Below are 16,743 nucleotides of genomic sequence, written 5' to 3'. Positions count from 1 at the left end.
CAATTTTGGTTTCATCTACTTTCTCCAAGAAAAAGAACAAAAAGTAAAAACATCAGCCAGGGATCACGTTTATAATCACAGTGAGGCACAACACACACCTAATTCAGTAAGGTGCAAATGATTTGGACAAATCTTCCAATTCTTATGGATCTCTTGTTTGTGTTTATTAGAAATGAAAAGCAAATATTTGATGTAAATCCCCTCAATCTGTAGACAAAACAAACATTTATACTCTCAATCCTACTACATCATAGCGCGCATACCTACACACACACACACTCACATTAATATTCAACTATTAGTGTCTTACAGTTACTTTGTGACATTACAAAAATAAAATTTAAACCCAAAATATGACATGCAGATGTTGTAGTGGAGATCTGAATCAGAACAGTCAACTTGAAATCCAAATTCATTTTTAAAAGCCCTTTACAACAGGGTGACATTTCAAAATAAAAGCAGTGGATTCTTCTCAGTAACAAATGACACACAAACACGTTTTGCAAATAAAGAAGCATGCCCTACATATTTCATTAATATAATGTATTTAAATGAAAGTATCTCTGATGTGCACAGCAACAGGAGTTTAAAAACGGGACAATTCTTGGTAGTTGATAAAAAGCTGGATGATTCAACGGCGTGCAAAATACATATCAGTCTCAGTCATGCAAACCATGCCGCAGTTATTTTAGCACCAAGCATTTATAAAACTCTGTGTTAAGATATTTGAACACACAGTAAAAGATGAACACTAACACTTCAATCGCTGTGAAGTTATGACCTGGGGAGCGATGAAGAGCTGCAAGAAATATTCAGAGAAAACTGGCATCCGAAGAATACAACACACGCCATCACAGCTTTCAATGTTGTGAATCTAAAAATGCCAATCGGTGTTGGATGTATACGTACAGTATGGAGTCACTGTATTGGTTTGAGTTATACACTTACACCTCTAGTATATTTAACATTGTACCACTTTATGAACCCCACTGACTAATTACAATACTGAAACTACAGCTGCAGAAAGAAAGAAAAAGAAAGAAGAACAACTTTGTGAACCTGTTGGAATGACTTAGATCCCTCCATTAGATATGTAACAAATGTGGAAGGAACCTCAAACTTCAAACAACCATCATGATTCAAAGTCTAACCGCTCCTTGTTTGTTGTCCTCCAGACTTGAACATTTCTATTATTTACATACTGTATTTCTGTTATTTGATACATGGACATCTCTGCAGGTTGTGTCAATACATTTGAACTAAATGAACCTTCAGACTGAAACAGATCTTGATTTCCTATGGTGTTTGTTTTATGAGTAGCTTATCCAACAAGCAAATGAAATAGCGTAGTAATGCAGCTTCCAATGCAAGCGTTAAGAGGTTTATGGATACCGTTTGCCCTTAGTGATAGATTAAGATTAGAGATGAGTTGTATTTTATTTGTAGGTTTTGGAGCTTTCTTTCCTTTTAAAAGTCAGGATATATGTGAAAAACAAACTCCAAAAGTATAAAAATGCAAAACTAACATGCTGATCTGTGCTGATGAGAGAAATATTTGGCTTGATTCCATTTATTTTCCTCATCTACTCGTGGAAACAAAGGGGACGAAGGCGTCGATGGAATATTGCCGGATGTGGATGTGAGAAATGCGTGGAAAGGGTTAACAACATGCCGCGTCTGAAAGACTTAGCTGTCCTTGTGCAACGTCTGATGAAGATGAAGATAGAGTGGTTTCTTCGTTAGCAGCTGGAGTTTCTTCCTCTTGAAGTCAGCGGGCTTCTTGTACCTGAAATTTCAGACGGAACGTACTTCATGATCCCGGAGACGCAAGAAGACAATTTCATGAAACTTCCTAAATTAAGATAGGATTGATGTCGCCTGACTCACAGTTCGATGACGATGAGGCCCGGTTTGATCTCGTCCATTTCCATGAAGGCAAAACATTTGGTGCTGGTAAACCTCTTTTTGGGTTTGTAGTGCTTGAATTCAAAGAAGATGGCCGCTCCTAGAGGAGTTGAGGACACAGACTCAGTGGGTCCTTTGAATCCTAACCAGCAGCTCTATGCTCACATTAGAGTTGTAAGTGTCCCACATCTGACTTCCTGTCTCTTTGCCTCCATGTGACACTGCTTTTATCACTAAACTGTTATGCTAGGTTCACTATTTTGGCTCCACAATATTCTCAAAATGTGTGTCAACCTAACAGGAAGTTGATTTCAGAGTGGGTTTTGGTCTCAGCCAACACTAACAAATCTTAGTTTAAACACATTATAAAGCGAGTCAGTGTGTATGACCAAAGATGTGAACTTAGCGTGAGGCTAGGCTAAGTCCCTGTATGGCTAGTTGAGACTATAAATCTATGATGTACTTTATTTTGTGTGACTTTTACCTTTGGGTATTTTCTCAACATGCCTCTGTATCTCCACCTCCACGCTGAAGTGAACGTATGTGTCTTCCTTCCTGGTGGCAACAGGTGTGTCCTGAACTGGGCTCAGGTCGATACCATTCACATCTGCAGGGGACACACACACACACACTCTTCCTTACAATGCTCTTGGTCCCAACAAGTCTTTGTGCGGCCCTGAGCGTCAGCAGCATCACGTGCTCATCAGTGTGTAGGATGAGATTGGATCAGTACCTTTGACACTAACGGTCACATAAGGATCGATGCACTGCCCGGCATCCTTCAACCCGATTTTGTCAATTTTGATCGTAAGTAGCGCCATCCCAGGCTCTGATGGTAACCGCGGCAACAATGTCCCTGCAATGGAACAAAAGTTTCAGAAATACTTTCCATGTACTGTAGGATTTCTATTTCCAGATGTTTAAATGCTTTTTTTGACGTGTTTACATCTCCATCGCTAAGCAACAGCTGGACTACTGAACTCGTAGATTGTTAATTATGGCGCTCCTTAAGTGACAGAGGTGAAATTTAACAGCAGCACTCTGTTTTGGGATTGGTTAAGCACCAAATCGACACAACTGATTTGGCCCCATTCACCTCCTCCCCAAATGTAAAGGAGGTTTTAGCTGGAACCAGTTTGGCCCCAGATGATGACTTCATTTTAGCTGTGGAGGATTAAATCCCTGTAGTATTGTTGGCAGTGCGTCAAATTGGGAATTGTGTTGAGGAGACGGAGTTAGGCTCATGACTTATCAATCAAGATTTTACATGATGACTGTAATAGGAACAGTAAACGAGGACACACTTAGACACTGATTGTGGTTAAAGCTTCGTACCTTGAGAGGCTGGTAATGAAGCAGGCGGGTGAGAATGAGCAATGAAGCCATGCACAGCGGCAACAGAAGGAACAGAAGAGACACACACACAATCAAACAGCCCTCAAGACCACAGTAACACAGGACCAAAGTGACAAAATGATTGAACAAAGTCAACAAACTGCTGCGTGCACAGTACCAGGCGCTCTCGGGGGAAAGGCTTCTGTAGAACCGGGTCCTGCTGCAGCATCCTCCTCCTCCTCAAGCTCCAGGTTCTCCTCCTCCCCTGGAGCAAGGATTTTCCTGACAGAGGGTGAGAACAACTTTTACTTCAAGTTCAATAGAGAACTGTATCAAACCATTTGTCTTCTACAGATGTGGCTAAAAGAGTCGGTACCCTTAAAATAAAAACAAACCCCCACAATGTCCTCTGAAAGAAGTTGAAACTGACTTAAGTAATGGATGTACACACATTTTTATTCATATTTAATAAACCTGACGCTTTGCATTTGACTTTGGATGTAACATTATTAAAACAAGTGAATATGACCTGGACAAAATTACTGATACCCCTTAGAAGGGATAATACATTTACATTTATGTGTGTATCAGTACAGTCAATCTTATGATCAGTCATTCAGCTTCTGCCTGTGCTGTTTGGTATCATTGTGTCCGGGACTCTTAATATTCTGTTGCACCCTTTTGAGGCATTACTGCAAACAAGCGCTCTCTGTAGCTCTGAATGAGACGTTTATTCTTCTCAGCTGGTTGTTTGCTCCACTCTCAGGGTCTTGGTGCTGTTCTAGGAGCCCTGACGTGAGGCAGAGACGGAGCTCTCTGACACTGGGCAGGATGTTTCACTCCAGAATGTCCTGACAATCTTCTAACTTCACTGTGCACGCCACAGATTCAAAGACGCAGCAAAGCAACCCAATAACATAACGGACCCTCCTGCGTGTTTCCATGTAATCTCTCTCTGTAAGTATGCTCAGAAATGTCATAAAGGCAGCACCAGTAAATATGAAATGAAAGGTATTTACCTTGAGGGCACTGGTTGGACATCGAAGGGAAATTCTTTATTGTAGGTCAGTATATTTTTAAGAACTGTGGACAAAGGGACAAAGATGTGAGTAAAGGAGACAGAAGACCCTGTGTCTAGACTTCTGGGAGACTTCCCATGATGCACTGAGCTCCTCTCTATCCGTGCATATCCATGTCATTTCACTAACTTAAATGCTTCCCCAGAGTTTTCTGTGTTCTCTCATCTCACAGGTTGCTATAGAAGCCTGTCCTGTAGAGATGAAGACCCTGTCCTGCTATTAGTATTGTAACTGTAAGTGTAACTTACTGTTTTCCAGCTTCTTCATGTCTTCTAACTTGAACTCCTCCTTTGACTGTGTGCACTGAGGAACAGAACAATGACACTTTCTGTAGTTTCATCTTCAGAGAACCAACATTTCAAAGTATTTGCTGATCAGTTTAGAGAAATTTAGAGCCACCTTGTGCTGTATTCACCACCTCATGTTGTTGTAACATTCTTATAAGAAATAGAATTAAACAAACCTGCAAACTGGCACTTCTCATTTCCAGGCATGCTGCAATCTTCCCCAAAGTTTTCTGAAAAGAAGAAGAAATTATGATTGTGGGTGATAACTATGGGGGAAATTAATTTTAAAATGTGTCATTAATAAATGATGTGAATTCTTGAAGCTCTTTCACAAAACTCCCTTTATGTTGCCCATGGTGTTCTCAAAGTAGTGTGTGTGTGTGTGTGTGTGTGTGTGTGTGTGTGTCAACTATAGCACCATTCATGATTTCATGCATGTCTCAACTCATCATCATAGTAATATGTTTAAGAAAATAAATAAACAACATACAAATGTACTGAAAAGCCCCCTTTATACATGCTGGACCCCTGAACAATGTGTCTGCCAAGTGTGGGAGCGTTTGGAGGAATGGTGCTCGTTGTGCTCATTGCATTGACGTACACACACCCACACACTCTGCAATTACAGTAGTATATAAGATATAAGAGAAGCTTTAATTGGTAGAGATAATATTTACCTTCTGCTCTTCTGCGAAGTCTGATGAATTAGTTGCCTGGACCTCTTTTTGCAGTTGTCGTGCTAGTCTAGGTTAAGCAGCATAAACAGTGGTAGAGTTTACAATGTTTACTACAACATTTCATGGATAAATCCAATGTTGTGGGTTTACAAAACAAACCCCAAAGCACAATTTATAATAATACTACTACAAACATATGTTATATGTTTCTAAATATCTAATCAGCAAGACATTTTACATTATATTGTTTTACTATTTGGTTTGATTGCGCCACCTCGCGGTCAAAGAGTGAACCTGTCGCACTAAAATGCACATATTTAATGACTGGTGGTTATTTCAGATAAAACAACAAGTAGCTGACAAAGCAAATGACACGCATGCAAAAGCTTTAAATTGACTCTTGTGGATCTGCGCAGGAAAGATGACACTCTAAACACAAAACCCACCCGTGACATTAAGAGGGTGTGGTCCAACATTTCATAATACTGACCGATCTCTGCAGTACATTACAGTTCATATTATTGATTTCTCCATCTATATGCCTTATGAAATGACTAATTTGCATATGAACTGGTACTTTTGCACAGCGAGTTACCACAACATCACGTCACGTCACGTCACGCTGGGTCTGCTTTTATTTATTTACTGCTATTTAAACTGACAGCTGCCAACTGGGATCGCTCTGTCTCTCGGTTTGTTGGTCTGTATATGACGGATTAACACGGAGAGTCATGACACACACATGTTGAATGAAACTTACATTTGGTACTCATCTATAGCCTCCACTAATTGCCCCCACGAATCAAAGTCCGTGGCTTTTCTAAAACTGGCGTGCCATTTTTGCACAGTCTTGTTGGTATCAGACATTTTGGCCGGTCAGCATAGCGGATTATTTCCCCATCTAAATGCCGCGTAGCATCGCCGTAAACCCGGTTGTGTGCTTTCCAGAGGCGGACAAATGAACCGGTGACACTCGGGCCGAGCCCCACTGCTGCTCAGGCGCTCGGGAAAAAACAGAACTGCTTGTACAAATACTGTTTCCGCTAAACACCGGAAGTCCCACCTAAAATAAGAAGTGCGTTCGGTTTAAGATACGGGGTCGCGCGATCGATATAATTACCACGGGAGCTTTTATTATCTAGCGTCCAAGAACTTGTTATTTTTTCTTTTGTTTATATCTAAGGCATATGTACAAATTTGCGTTAGTTGAGTTTGGATATATTTAATCAGATTTCTTATTTTAGTTCAACGGAACAGAAACTGAGTGTATACAGTAGTTCTCCCAGACACGCTGGGACTTTATAGAGATGAAGTTGAAGTGAAAAGGCAAAATAAAACATATAGTGATTTCCGGTTTCTCCCTTTTATTTTTGCAAGCACACCTTCAACCACTTCCAGCTTCGGCTTGTCTTTTGCTAACTTGACCCAAAATGGCACCTTGAGTCCGAAACAAAACATCCAAGTGTAGCGTTCTTGCTTTTTAGTGACAGAATGAGATAACATGGATAATTTAACGACAGAATCTTCAGTGGCTGAAGAGGATGAATGTATAGAATCAGAGGCTTTCTGTTTAATGCGTGTTGGACGAAACTCAGACTGGCTTCATTTGGTCGATAATACAGAGGTGCAGTTTGCTAAGATGCTAACGTCGAATTAAGTTCCTACAGCTAAACTTCAAGTGAAAATTCACATTTTTAGGTGCATTTAATAACGAAAGAGTGTCTGTATGTGTTTACCGGCTGAAGGTTCCGTCTGGAGCTAACTGGGCGAGCATTTTGTTTCGTTTTTGCCTGTCCAGGTCACCATTGGACGTGGTGTGGACGTCACATACCAACTCTTGTCTCCAGGTTGTCCTCTGATGATCTCCAGGCTGCACTGCACTTTAAAGCAAAAGGAAGATGGACAGTGGACAGTGACAGACAGGAAGGTAGGTCACTGCATTCGTTTTTTGTTATTAATATTAAAGGAAAAACACGGGCATCTGTCCAAAAATGTCAATTCTTATATTTTGTTTACATCTCCTTAATGGCCCCTTTTAAATTATAAAGCCTTAATACTGCTTTAATCTTCAAGTTTCATGAAATGCTCAATGTTATCTACTGTATAAATCAAGTCAGACAAATACATTTCTTTCTAGAAAATTCTTCATCTTAGAAGCCTGAAAATCGTTGTATTGATTGTAGAGAGTTTCATTTTCTGTGTCAGAAATGCCTCCATGCAGAATTGTCTTCATGTTGTTCCATGTTCCTTGTTTTGCTCAATTCCTCAGAGTCTGAATGGTGTCTGGGTGAATGGAAACCGTTTACCTGCTGAAGAAGCCCATCAGCTCAGGCTCGGAGATTCTATACAACTCGGAGTTCCTATAATTGAGACCAAGGTGGAGTTTGACTATGTACTTGTGCGGCGGCCTCTCAAAGACATTAAAGCCTGCCTGGCAAAGGGACACAGAGTGGCTGTGAATACAGCGGCCAAGCTGAAGAAGCCCAAGAGGAAATTATGCCCTGAAGAAGTTGAGCCATCTACCTCATCAAAGCCAAAACTTTACCGCTGCTCTTCCTCAGATAAATCATTTGCACAGCCTTGTCCTCTGGCTGCAGTTGGACAACAACAGAAACCAAGTCCCACCTGGACCAAGGAAACCAGGCCCAGCCAATCAGCTCAAGAAGTAGACCAGCGTCCAGATGTCTCAGCCAGTCCAAGTGACCTGGACAACTTACATATGTATATCACACCATCATACTCTGATGTGTTACCACGTCCAGGAGATGAATTGTAAATAGAAATGTAAGACATTGCGTGTATTTATTTCTACAGGTACAGCCAGAACATCTTGATGCTGAGGGAACGGGTTGATGACACCCAGAGACGAATGGCATCACTGGAGGGAGAAGCGCGGCAGGGTGACCCGCTGGGAGAGGAGCAGGTCAGGGAGCTGCAGGAGCAGCTGGAGACACTCAGGGCCAAGATGCACAGAATGGAGAAACTGGAGAAATCCTTCAGTCAAACCAAGAAACAGCTTCTGGTGAGGAATGTTTCCTTTTTCCCACACGTCTGCAGCATTTGGAAAACAATAAGAGGACTGAGTGGATTTTATACAGACATTAAATCATTATTTTCTGTCAATGACACCTTCTGATTTCTTTTCCTAAAGGCACAGACAACACGATGTGAAGGCGACTTCTTGAAGAAACAGCTGAATGAGGCCTTACAAGAGGTAATCAGACTTCACCTGATGTTTTGGATCTAAGGTATAAACACATAGATTGGTTGGATTGGATTCATTGAAGATCCAATGTTTGATTTAAGCAGTGTATTTAGAATGTTCACAGTTCTGACTTTGTCTTAATTTGTGGTTCTTATCTGTAGCAAAAGAAAGTCATAGAAGAGCTCGCCCTTTCTCGCCAAGGCTTTGAGGAGATCCTCTTGGCCAAAAACAAAGAGTTGGAAGTGACAAAGGTACAAAGATATATTCAGAGCGTTTACACATTTGCTCTTTTCAATCGTTTTGTGTTTGATCTTATCAGCAGGATGTTCTGGCTCTTTTTTGCAGGAGGAGAAAGAGAAGGCACGAGCTCAAAAAGAGGAGGTGGTCACACAAGTCACTGAAGTTCTGGAGAACGAGCTTCAGTGCATCATCTGCTCTGAGCTCTTCATCGAGGTACGCTTGAATCAAAGTCATTGACAGATGACAGCAAAATCCTTGCAATGTCATTTGTCCAGGCCAGGAAATGTTTTGGAAAATTATGAAATATCCCAAATGTTTTTGTAAGAAAGGGAGCATTTTTGAGCTTTACATGTTCCTCACATTTAACCCTTCATACATTCATACATCATTCCTAAGACCCTTCTGTCCTCCTCAGGCCGTCATCCTGAACTGTGCCCACAGCTTCTGCTGTCACTGCATCCAGCAGTGGCGTAAGAAGAAAGACGAGTGTCCCATCTGCCGACAGGGCATTCAGTCTCAGACCCGCTGCTTGGCGCTGGACAACTGCATCGACAGCATGGTGGAGAACCTGAGCCTGGACATGAAAGCCAGGCGACAGATCCTCATCACTGAGAGGAAAGGTGAGAGGTGGGTTATCCACACTGTCGTTATTCTGCTCCTCCTGGCAGGGTCAGGGGTCAGGGCCTTTTCACCATGATGTCACCAGCACAGTCAGTGTGTTGTGGTCATCGTCAGGAGCTCAGGAACAAAGAGAAACTTCTTCTTCTTCTTTCTCATATATTAAAACCAGACATGTTTATAATACTTTTCTACCAAACTCACATGTGAATGTCCCGTTTTTATATCAAAGATCCTCCACATGTTTGCCCTTTTGAGCTGCATTCATTTAGGGAGCATCATGGACGAGGGGAAGGATCAGTGGAATGATGTTGTTGTCGTTTTACGTGAAGGCTCAGTTTCATTTGTGTGTTTGCCAGCAGGTAATTCCGCAGAGGTGATGGTGATCCAAGACGACGTCAGCCACAGTGACAGTGAAGGCAGCATGGTGTCCATCGGTAGCAGCTTCAGCTCCGTCATCTCCGTGGACACAGAGAGCAGCATCCACCTGGACTCCAGTCCACTCAGCAGTACTTACTCTGAGGAAAGCGGTGACGAGTTAGAAATTTAGCCATTTTCACCTTTTTGGGGTCGTACTTAGGTTCGGACTTTGTGGTAGTTAAAAGTTTGTATTTCCAAAGAATGCTCCTGTGATGTTTAAGATGATAGACATTGGATGTTACAACGATAGTCCAGAACTTGATTTAGCTACGGTTTCTGTTTTTTCTCTGCGTTGTTTGTCTTATTGTCTTTATTTTCAACAAAAGGAATAAAGTTTCTTCTTGTGCATTTTCACATTCAGTCGCTCTCTGCCTGTACTTTCTGATGCTCACATTGACTCTGAACCTCAATAAGTACAAATAGTAAAACATTTCATTTGATCAATTAAATTAGTTAAACAAAGCTGGATTTGATTTGACTTCACTCGCAAATTACAAGTAGTCTTCGTATGCAAAGAGTATTCTCAAGAAATTCAGCTGCTATCTAAATATCCTCTCTCCATTTTATACAAGGAAACCTCGAAACTAAAGGTATGTCAACAGGATCCTTCCGGTACGATGATGCTAATTTCCATAGCAAGGTGATTGGTCTAGAGACGTGCTGCTTTAAATTTCCGCCTGACTAAACTCTTAACAAATTCTGCTCCGGCCAAGAATTGCTTTGCAGCATAAGTTACCGTGGCGACAGAGTGCCATCAGAAGTGAGTCGGTATTCATGACACTGAAAAATGAAGACTTGAGCCTCAACATAGCTCATTAACCCCTTAATAGTGCTCGTTACTGACATGTTTGTAACATTTGCACGGCCAGAAGAAGATCCAGGAATTACACATTAACCCTTACTTATTTATTTCTTATAGACTTATTTATTCTTTTATATAAACAACACAATCATTGGGATGTAGAATGAGCAGTTTGGTGTTTATTGAACCTTATCTTAATCTAGATACACAGATTTGGCATTATGCAGTCATTTAAACTGTATATGTAAGATCAAGGCAACATTGTGACATTTTCTACATTTATTTTTGTACTGGTTAATTATGGAACACAGGCGGCAATAAAAACATTTTTGGAGTCATATATATACAGTATATACAGAAAGTAGACAGCTGAGAATGATTAAATGGATCAGTGTGACTTAGGTTTACAATGTTAAAGTCATATAGTGAGTTCACTTTCAGATTATTGACTGACAAACAGTTTGTGTCCTTAAGCCCTCCCGTACTCAATTATTCATTGACTAGGTTGCTATATTTAGCACACCAGAGAGGCACTGCTACCACATTATATTCAACTAAATGGATGCTGTTGTTGGACATTGATATCTCTATACTATGGGGATGTATTACTTTTAATGGAATAGCCATTAGGGGTAGTTCATAAAACACAGCAGCAGATTCATGTGTGGCTATGGGCAAATAGTGTTACGCAATCATGTTTCCTCATTCACACAACTGCTCTCCTAGCACGTGTATGGAAAGGGGCATGACTCCAGTATTTCCTCATTGGAATAGGACACAAGTGAACTCATGTGAGCCACAACAAGATATGTGGCTTAAAGATAATGCTTTGACAAGGAGGCTGACGTCTTTGAGTGTTTCCCCCCTTACTCACAAGTCAATAGATGATTCATGATTTGTTCATTTTCCTTTCACTGTCATATTCCATCCGATTCTTGGCACTTTCTTGGTCAGCTGATGAGTCAAGCTCAACTTTAATACTCCAGACCTTTAGTCGTGTCCTTACAAATTGTCTGTGACTAAGTTGAACAAATACATTACATTACATTACGATCATTTGGCAGACGCTTTTATCCAAAGCGACTTACATTACATTACCACCCTTCGCAGAGAGGGGAGCAATTGAGGGTTTGGTGCCTTGCTCAGGGGCACCTCGGCAGGGGCTCGAACCAGCAACCCTCCGGTTCCCAAGCAGAAGTACTACCCACTGAGCCACTGCCTCCCTGTAACATTTATACAACGTAACATTTACAGTAGCATGTCACCGTCCTTGGCATTTTGCTTCTTTCCTTTGTAGATCCTGTTGGACAGTTATGTGACACTTTGGAATTATTGTCAATGTAATTTAAAGAACAGTCTGAGAGCATTTAGTCATTGTTCATTGCTTGTGATTTTTCCCTGACTTGTGTACTGTGAGCTCTGGCTCTGGAGGCTCTGAGAAGTGAATTGGTTGGGAACCACTTAGCAAGGAAACACTATGATCCTCAATGATGTAAGGGCCAAGCATTAAATGAAGGTCAGTCACAACTGGCGGGTGTGGGTCATAAGGACGTCTCTACACAGGAGCCATTTCTGTGCAATGAGTGGTGGTTGTGGTTGAGGCAACCTTCGTTGCGATGTACAATGAGCACTGGGAAGCACAGTGCATCGTGGTAGGTTGGCGGGCCCTCCACAGAGGTTTGCTGGCCTGACAGACAGTGTGTGCTTTCTGTGGGGCAGGACTGCTCATTCAGGCTCCCGCTGCTCCTCCATATGCAGCTCTGTCGGGAGCCGTACAGTCGACTCAGGGAGAAGCGACTGGCACTGAAGGGGATGCGCGGGCTGCTACCATTGAAGATGGTGAGGGCGCTGCGAGAAAAGATGGAGGAGCTGCTGATTGTTCTGTGACATTGTTCACAGTTCTGCCTGTAGCTACCACATCTGGAGTAAGTGTTACAGCTCCCTGACAACTGTGCCAGGTCCATGAGAATGGCCTCTGAATAGCTGGGAACCAGCTGCTGGTTGGAGCGGATGTGCCACTCCAGCTCTGTGCTGTCGATTGTGTTGACCCGTGGGATGTGTTGGCAGTAGGGCCGCTCCTCAGATGGCGTTGCTGGCACAAAGTCAAAGCCGAACAGCTTCTCCACATGGTAATGGACACAGGCAGTGCGGTACTCTGTCAGCACCCGCAGAGGCCAAGAGAGAGTGCAAGCAGCCGCCGCCCAGAAAATGGAGTTGGATGCATACCAGGGAAGGCGATTAGGGTCAGATAGGGCAAACATAAACTCCTTAAAGTCTACATTCTTCAGATGCATCCCCTCTCTGGCCTCCATGTAGTCATCCAGGCCCTCATTCTCTGTGAAGAACCTGGCCCGTTGCGTCAGGTATGAGTTCTCAGACTCCACATTGGCAAAGCTAAAGCACTTGGTGAACCTGAGCCTGGTGATGGGAAATCCCTCCAGGTCTAGCAGGAGCTTTGAGATGTCCTTAACCCCGCAGTTCTCATAGTCAAACTCTGCCTCAGCCACGTGCATGTTGACCCGTTCATGGTAGACCTGCGTAGTGGTGTAGGCGTCTCCGTTACGGTAGCGTGTCACTTGCCGAGTTCTCCTGACATAGTGATAGCTGATGGCCTTCCACCAGATGCACGGTGTAGCCTGCTGCATGCGCTGGATGCGCTCAGTCACACTGTCCGCATCCACTTTGTACCTTAGCTCGTTCTTGGTGTACCAGTGCCAGCACTCCACCACGTAGACCACATACAGCATGACCAGGAAGGCCAGCGGGATGTAGATGTAACCGTTAGAGCAGGGACTCTCATGGTACATCATGGACTTTCCCTTGTATGCGTTGTTGAAGGAAAGGCGTGTGACCTTGGTGACCTGGCACCATGTCATGGTCCCGACGCAGCCGTACATCAGCAGGGACAGCAGAAGACATTTCCAGTGGCTCTCCTGACACAGGGATTTACTCAGGGACTGTTTCAGGGGCCGCTGCTACACCAAGCATGAGAAAACAGGGATAAGGCAATGAAATCTGACATCTTTTTTTTTTGCAAATTCCAATTTCAGTCCTACGTCAGTCTAATTTTTTTTTTTTATTTTCAAAAATATATTTCTATATACAGATATACTGATCAACATGTTTCACCTATTTCCTGTAAAGAGGGAGAGAGAGTCAGGATCTTCAAACATCACTGCAGTGTATAAGTAAATACTAAAACTATCAATGCACTTTATCATTTCGAATAATACTTGATAAAATTGAGAACTTACACATAGAGAATAAAATATTTAGGGAAATATTCAGCATTCTAAGTGCTTTTACATCGTTTATGCATGAGCTGTGAAGTAGCTGTGCATGTCTCAGTCTGCACCGCCCATCAACAAAAACTCATCAATACATCATGACATTAAAAAAAAAAAAAAAACAGCTCCACAGAATAAAAATACCTTGTTGATAGTGAGCAGCACAGTATGGGTACATGTATGTGCATGGGTACAGAAAGGGAGACGGCTCTTTTTTTCTTCTTCTTTTTTACATCAAATTACAGGGAACAATTTAACAATTCAATTTAACAATTAATTTAACATTAGCACTGATGATTTGGAAGATGATAGGATTCATATTAGTTTATTACTCAGAATTTAGTAATGTGTGCATGTGATGTCAAAGTAGCTTCATTGTTTATTTAAGAAGCTGTAGGGACGGACTCTGTTGGAAGCAACACAGTTATTGTACAGTTGACATTGTAATTTTGTGTTTTTATCATTTTATCATACACTTAAAGGAAAGTTGCCCCGTCTCATCATCATACGAGGGACCGTGTAGGACATAAATACTGAGACAATCTCAAGCATTGTACTCTTACATTCACTACTGAAACGCTCTTACAATTCAATTCAGTTCAGCTTTATTTATATAGCGCCAAATCACAGCAAATGTTATCTCGAGGCACTTTACATGCAGAGCATTTAAACAACCTGTGAGACGAGAGAACACAGACAACTCTGGGGAAGAAGTAGAGTTAGTGAAATTCAGTAATGATACAATGACATGGATATGCTGATAGCGAGAGGAGGAGGAGAGAGGAGCTCAGTGCATCATGGTAAGTCCTCCAGTAGTCGAGGCTCATAGCAGCATAACTAGGGGTTGGTCCAAGCCAAGGCAAACCTGGCCTGCCCTAATGTCTGGCCGGCCCTAATGTCTGTGGCAAATGTCACCACACATGGTGACATTTGCCACAGGGATTCAGAAGCGCCAGGAAGGTTGCAATATTCAGGAGGGTGCGCTCTGGACGCTCATTCTCCTGCAGCAAGACGAAGACGTATCGCCTCATTCATTTACCTGAGGCGGTTCTTATTCATATCGCTCCTCTTCTGATCCCGCGCCGCGCCCCCCCAACAGTAGATCTGCGCCCCCCCTAGGGAGCACACCCCCCACTTTGGGAACCACTGCTTTAGATAATAACATTGGAAATAGCAATAGGCCAACCTTTGCAGCAGCCAAATCAACCAGCATCACTAGATTGCTGTATTGAACATAGCATGTGTGCTCTTCCACAGTGGAGAGTAAATAATAGATGTATTTTCTCCATAATTATCTTCTCCACCTTAGTCACAGAGTCCCCAAGTCCCTCACCAACGTAACCCTGTGCCCCGCCGGGATTTACACTGTCATTCCCTATGGAAACCAGCCTACTGCAAGGAGTATTTATTCACACTGGTAGACAGTACATCCTCTACAACTCAAATCAATAGGAAATAACATAGTCCTGTCTCCTGTTACACATTACAGTCGCAGTTTATGAACAGCCAACCAGGTTTCCTCTGCAAACAAATAGCTGGAAATCAAAGTCTGATCATTTTTGTCCAGAAAATTTTAGAAAACTACTATTTATGACAGAAAAAACAACAACAAAATAGGTTGTTCACGTATGTACCAGATTAGATTTTTTTTTTTATAATAATAATAAAGCAAACTCTTTAAAATGACATTTTAAATATATTTTTCCACAAACTTCTGAATTCTACAAAGAATTGGTAAATAAAACCCTTCCGGGGTAAAAGGAAAAAACGTAATTTAAAAAAAAAATTTCCTGAACAGATGTCTTCCATTGATTGTTTACTGTTTGTCTGAAAAATTATCAAGACAAAATGTCTCCTGTTCAGTTCAGGACATTTTATAGCGCAACTTTCTAAAGGGTAAACTGATGACAATAGAGCCTGAATGACTCCAGAGGGTTGATGAGTGAGACGTGGGAGATCTGGCTGCTATGGGACCTGAACCTCTCTTTGAAAACCTCATGTCTTGATGAGAGACGAAACCAGGGGACATGTCCACACTGCCGGACACGGAGCTTCTTTAACATGCGCACATATTTACTCCATATGAATGTTTGATCCTCACCTCCTCTCTGGGGTTCTCAGACTCCTCATCGGGCACGGTGGCGGTGCTGCGTTCACTGACCGACGCTACCGATGCTGGGGACATGGTGTCAACGGTGCAAAGACCGGGACACGCCGGATCTCCTGACGGCATGAGAGCTTTCTTTCCAAATCTGGGAAGAACATAAACACGACGTCGCTTTGCATCATCCAACACAGAGCGGGGGAGGCTGAGGGGTGCGAATGGAAACTGACAACAAAAGCAGCATCCTCCAAGAGCAAAAGGTGCAATAAAGGCTGGAACACACAGACTAGATGAAGTATATAAGATGAGGTAATGGGGCGCCAAGTTCGCTTCCTAGAGACACAAACAGGCTGAAGCAGGACAAAGACAGCAGGCACATGTCAGCAGCCAGCACCATGTAAATAACACACAGCTCTGTGTACTAGAAAACCACAGACAAAGGCGGTGCTAAGGAGGTGAAACCCAGCCCCCCCCCCCAGTCGGGTGGCGGTTTGAAATGAGACACACATTTTACCTGTGTGATTAAGATGACATGAGCATGTATCCACTAAAGTGAACATTATGTCCTCATGTGGTCAATACACTGATAATGGGGCTTTAAAATAATCTTTGTATATAGAGCTAAACAACATATAAAAGAACATGCAAGCAATCACAGCAATAATTGTTCATTGTTTGATGCAACTGACAAAATTGACACATTCAGAACATTATTGCGATGAGTTTTAGTGTTCATAGTTTTGATGAAATATTATGCATTTTCCAGCTAAAATTCCTCATATAT

The 16,743-nt window shown here is 42.2% G+C and overlaps 3 protein-coding genes across 6 annotated transcripts; 1 reads left to right on the top strand and 2 right to left on the bottom strand.

The window, feature by feature from the left end:
• Positions 1–139: 139 nt before the first annotated feature.
• On the bottom strand, positions 140–6,311 carry aida (axin interactor, dorsalization associated). Its single transcript, XM_076165395.1, has 10 exons — positions 6,044–6,311; positions 5,284–5,350; positions 4,783–4,836; positions 4,568–4,622; positions 4,260–4,323; positions 3,419–3,522; positions 2,639–2,761; positions 2,390–2,512; positions 1,888–2,005; positions 140–1,786 (listed from the first exon to the last, which is right to left on the bottom strand). Exons 1-10 carry the CDS (start codon positions 6,148–6,150, stop codon positions 1,687–1,689), a joined length of 915 nt encoding a protein of 304 aa, XP_076021510.1. The 5' UTR covers positions 6,151–6,311; the 3' UTR covers positions 140–1,686.
• Positions 6,312–6,674: 363 nt separating this feature from the next.
• On the top strand, positions 6,675–10,120 carry rnf8 (ring finger protein 8, E3 ubiquitin protein ligase). Of its 4 annotated transcripts, none has more exons than XM_076165425.1 (9): positions 6,675–6,907; positions 7,082–7,210; positions 7,553–8,004; positions 8,098–8,305; positions 8,435–8,497; positions 8,650–8,739; positions 8,834–8,941; positions 9,144–9,348; positions 9,709–10,120. In XM_076165425.1, exons 1-9 carry the CDS (start codon positions 6,785–6,787, stop codon positions 9,894–9,896), a joined length of 1,566 nt encoding a protein of 521 aa, XP_076021540.1. In that variant the 5' UTR covers positions 6,675–6,784; the 3' UTR covers positions 9,897–10,120. The 4 variants fall into 4 exon arrangements, with proteins under 4 accessions (XP_076021540.1, XP_076021538.1, XP_076021541.1 ...); XM_076165423.1 differs by having other exon boundaries at positions 9,706–10,120; XM_076165426.1 differs by having other exon boundaries at positions 9,144–9,355; positions 9,706–9,840.
• A 709-nt stretch (positions 10,121–10,829) lies between these two features.
• Positions 10,830–16,060, bottom strand: tmem151ba (transmembrane protein 151Ba). Its single transcript, XM_076165337.1, has 2 exons — positions 15,957–16,060; positions 10,830–13,543 (listed from the first exon to the last, which is right to left on the bottom strand). The coding sequence occupies exons 1-2, from the start codon at positions 16,038–16,040 to the stop codon at positions 12,110–12,112; spliced, it is 1,518 nt and encodes a 505-aa protein (XP_076021452.1). The 5' UTR covers positions 16,041–16,060; the 3' UTR covers positions 10,830–12,109.
• Positions 16,061–16,743: the final 683 nt, after the last annotated feature.

This window comes from Genypterus blacodes, unplaced genomic scaffold (genome assembly GCF_046128005.1).
Source record: "Genypterus blacodes isolate CSIRO-AG114 ecotype Tasmania unplaced genomic scaffold, CSIRO-AGI_Gbla_v1 ptg000143l_1, whole genome shotgun sequence".
Taxonomy (NCBI): Eukaryota; Metazoa; Chordata; class Actinopteri; order Ophidiiformes; family Ophidiidae; genus Genypterus; species Genypterus blacodes.
This window is presented reverse-complemented; position numbering and strand designations above follow the sequence as displayed.

What these genes read in the sequence shown, in the direction of transcription:
- aida (XM_076165395.1), bottom strand. Translation starts at nt 6,150, where the DNA reads ATGTCTGATACCAACAAGACTGTGCAAAAATGGCACGCCAGTTTTAGA. An exon ending in CATGAAGAAGCTGGAAAACA is followed by an intron (nt 4,324 to 4,567) that starts GTAAGTTACACT and finishes CTTTGTCCACAG; the next exon opens with TTCTTAAAAATATACTGACC. An exon ending in GGCCTCATCGTCATCGAACT is followed by an intron (nt 1,787 to 1,887) that starts GTGAGTCAGGCG and finishes CTGAAATTTCAG; the next exon opens with GTACAAGAAGCCCGCTGACT.
- rnf8 (XM_076165423.1), top strand. Translation starts at nt 6,785, where the DNA reads ATGGATAATTTAACGACAGAATCTTCAGTGGCTGAAGAGGATGAATGT. An exon ending in AAGAGTTGGAAGTGACAAAG is followed by an intron (nt 8,740 to 8,833) that starts GTACAAAGATAT and finishes TCTTTTTTGCAG; the next exon opens with GAGGAGAAAGAGAAGGCACG. An exon ending in GCTCTGAGCTCTTCATCGAG is followed by an intron (nt 8,942 to 9,143) that starts GTACGCTTGAAT and finishes TGTCCTCCTCAG; the next exon opens with GCCGTCATCCTGAACTGTGC.
- tmem151ba (XM_076165337.1), bottom strand. Translation starts at nt 16,040, where the DNA reads ATGTCCCCAGCATCGGTAGCGTCGGTCAGTGAACGCAGCACCGCCACC. An exon ending in CTGAGAACCCCAGAGAGGAG is followed by an intron (nt 13,544 to 15,956) that starts GTGAGGATCAAA and finishes TGCTTGGTGTAG; the next exon opens with CAGCGGCCCCTGAAACAGTC.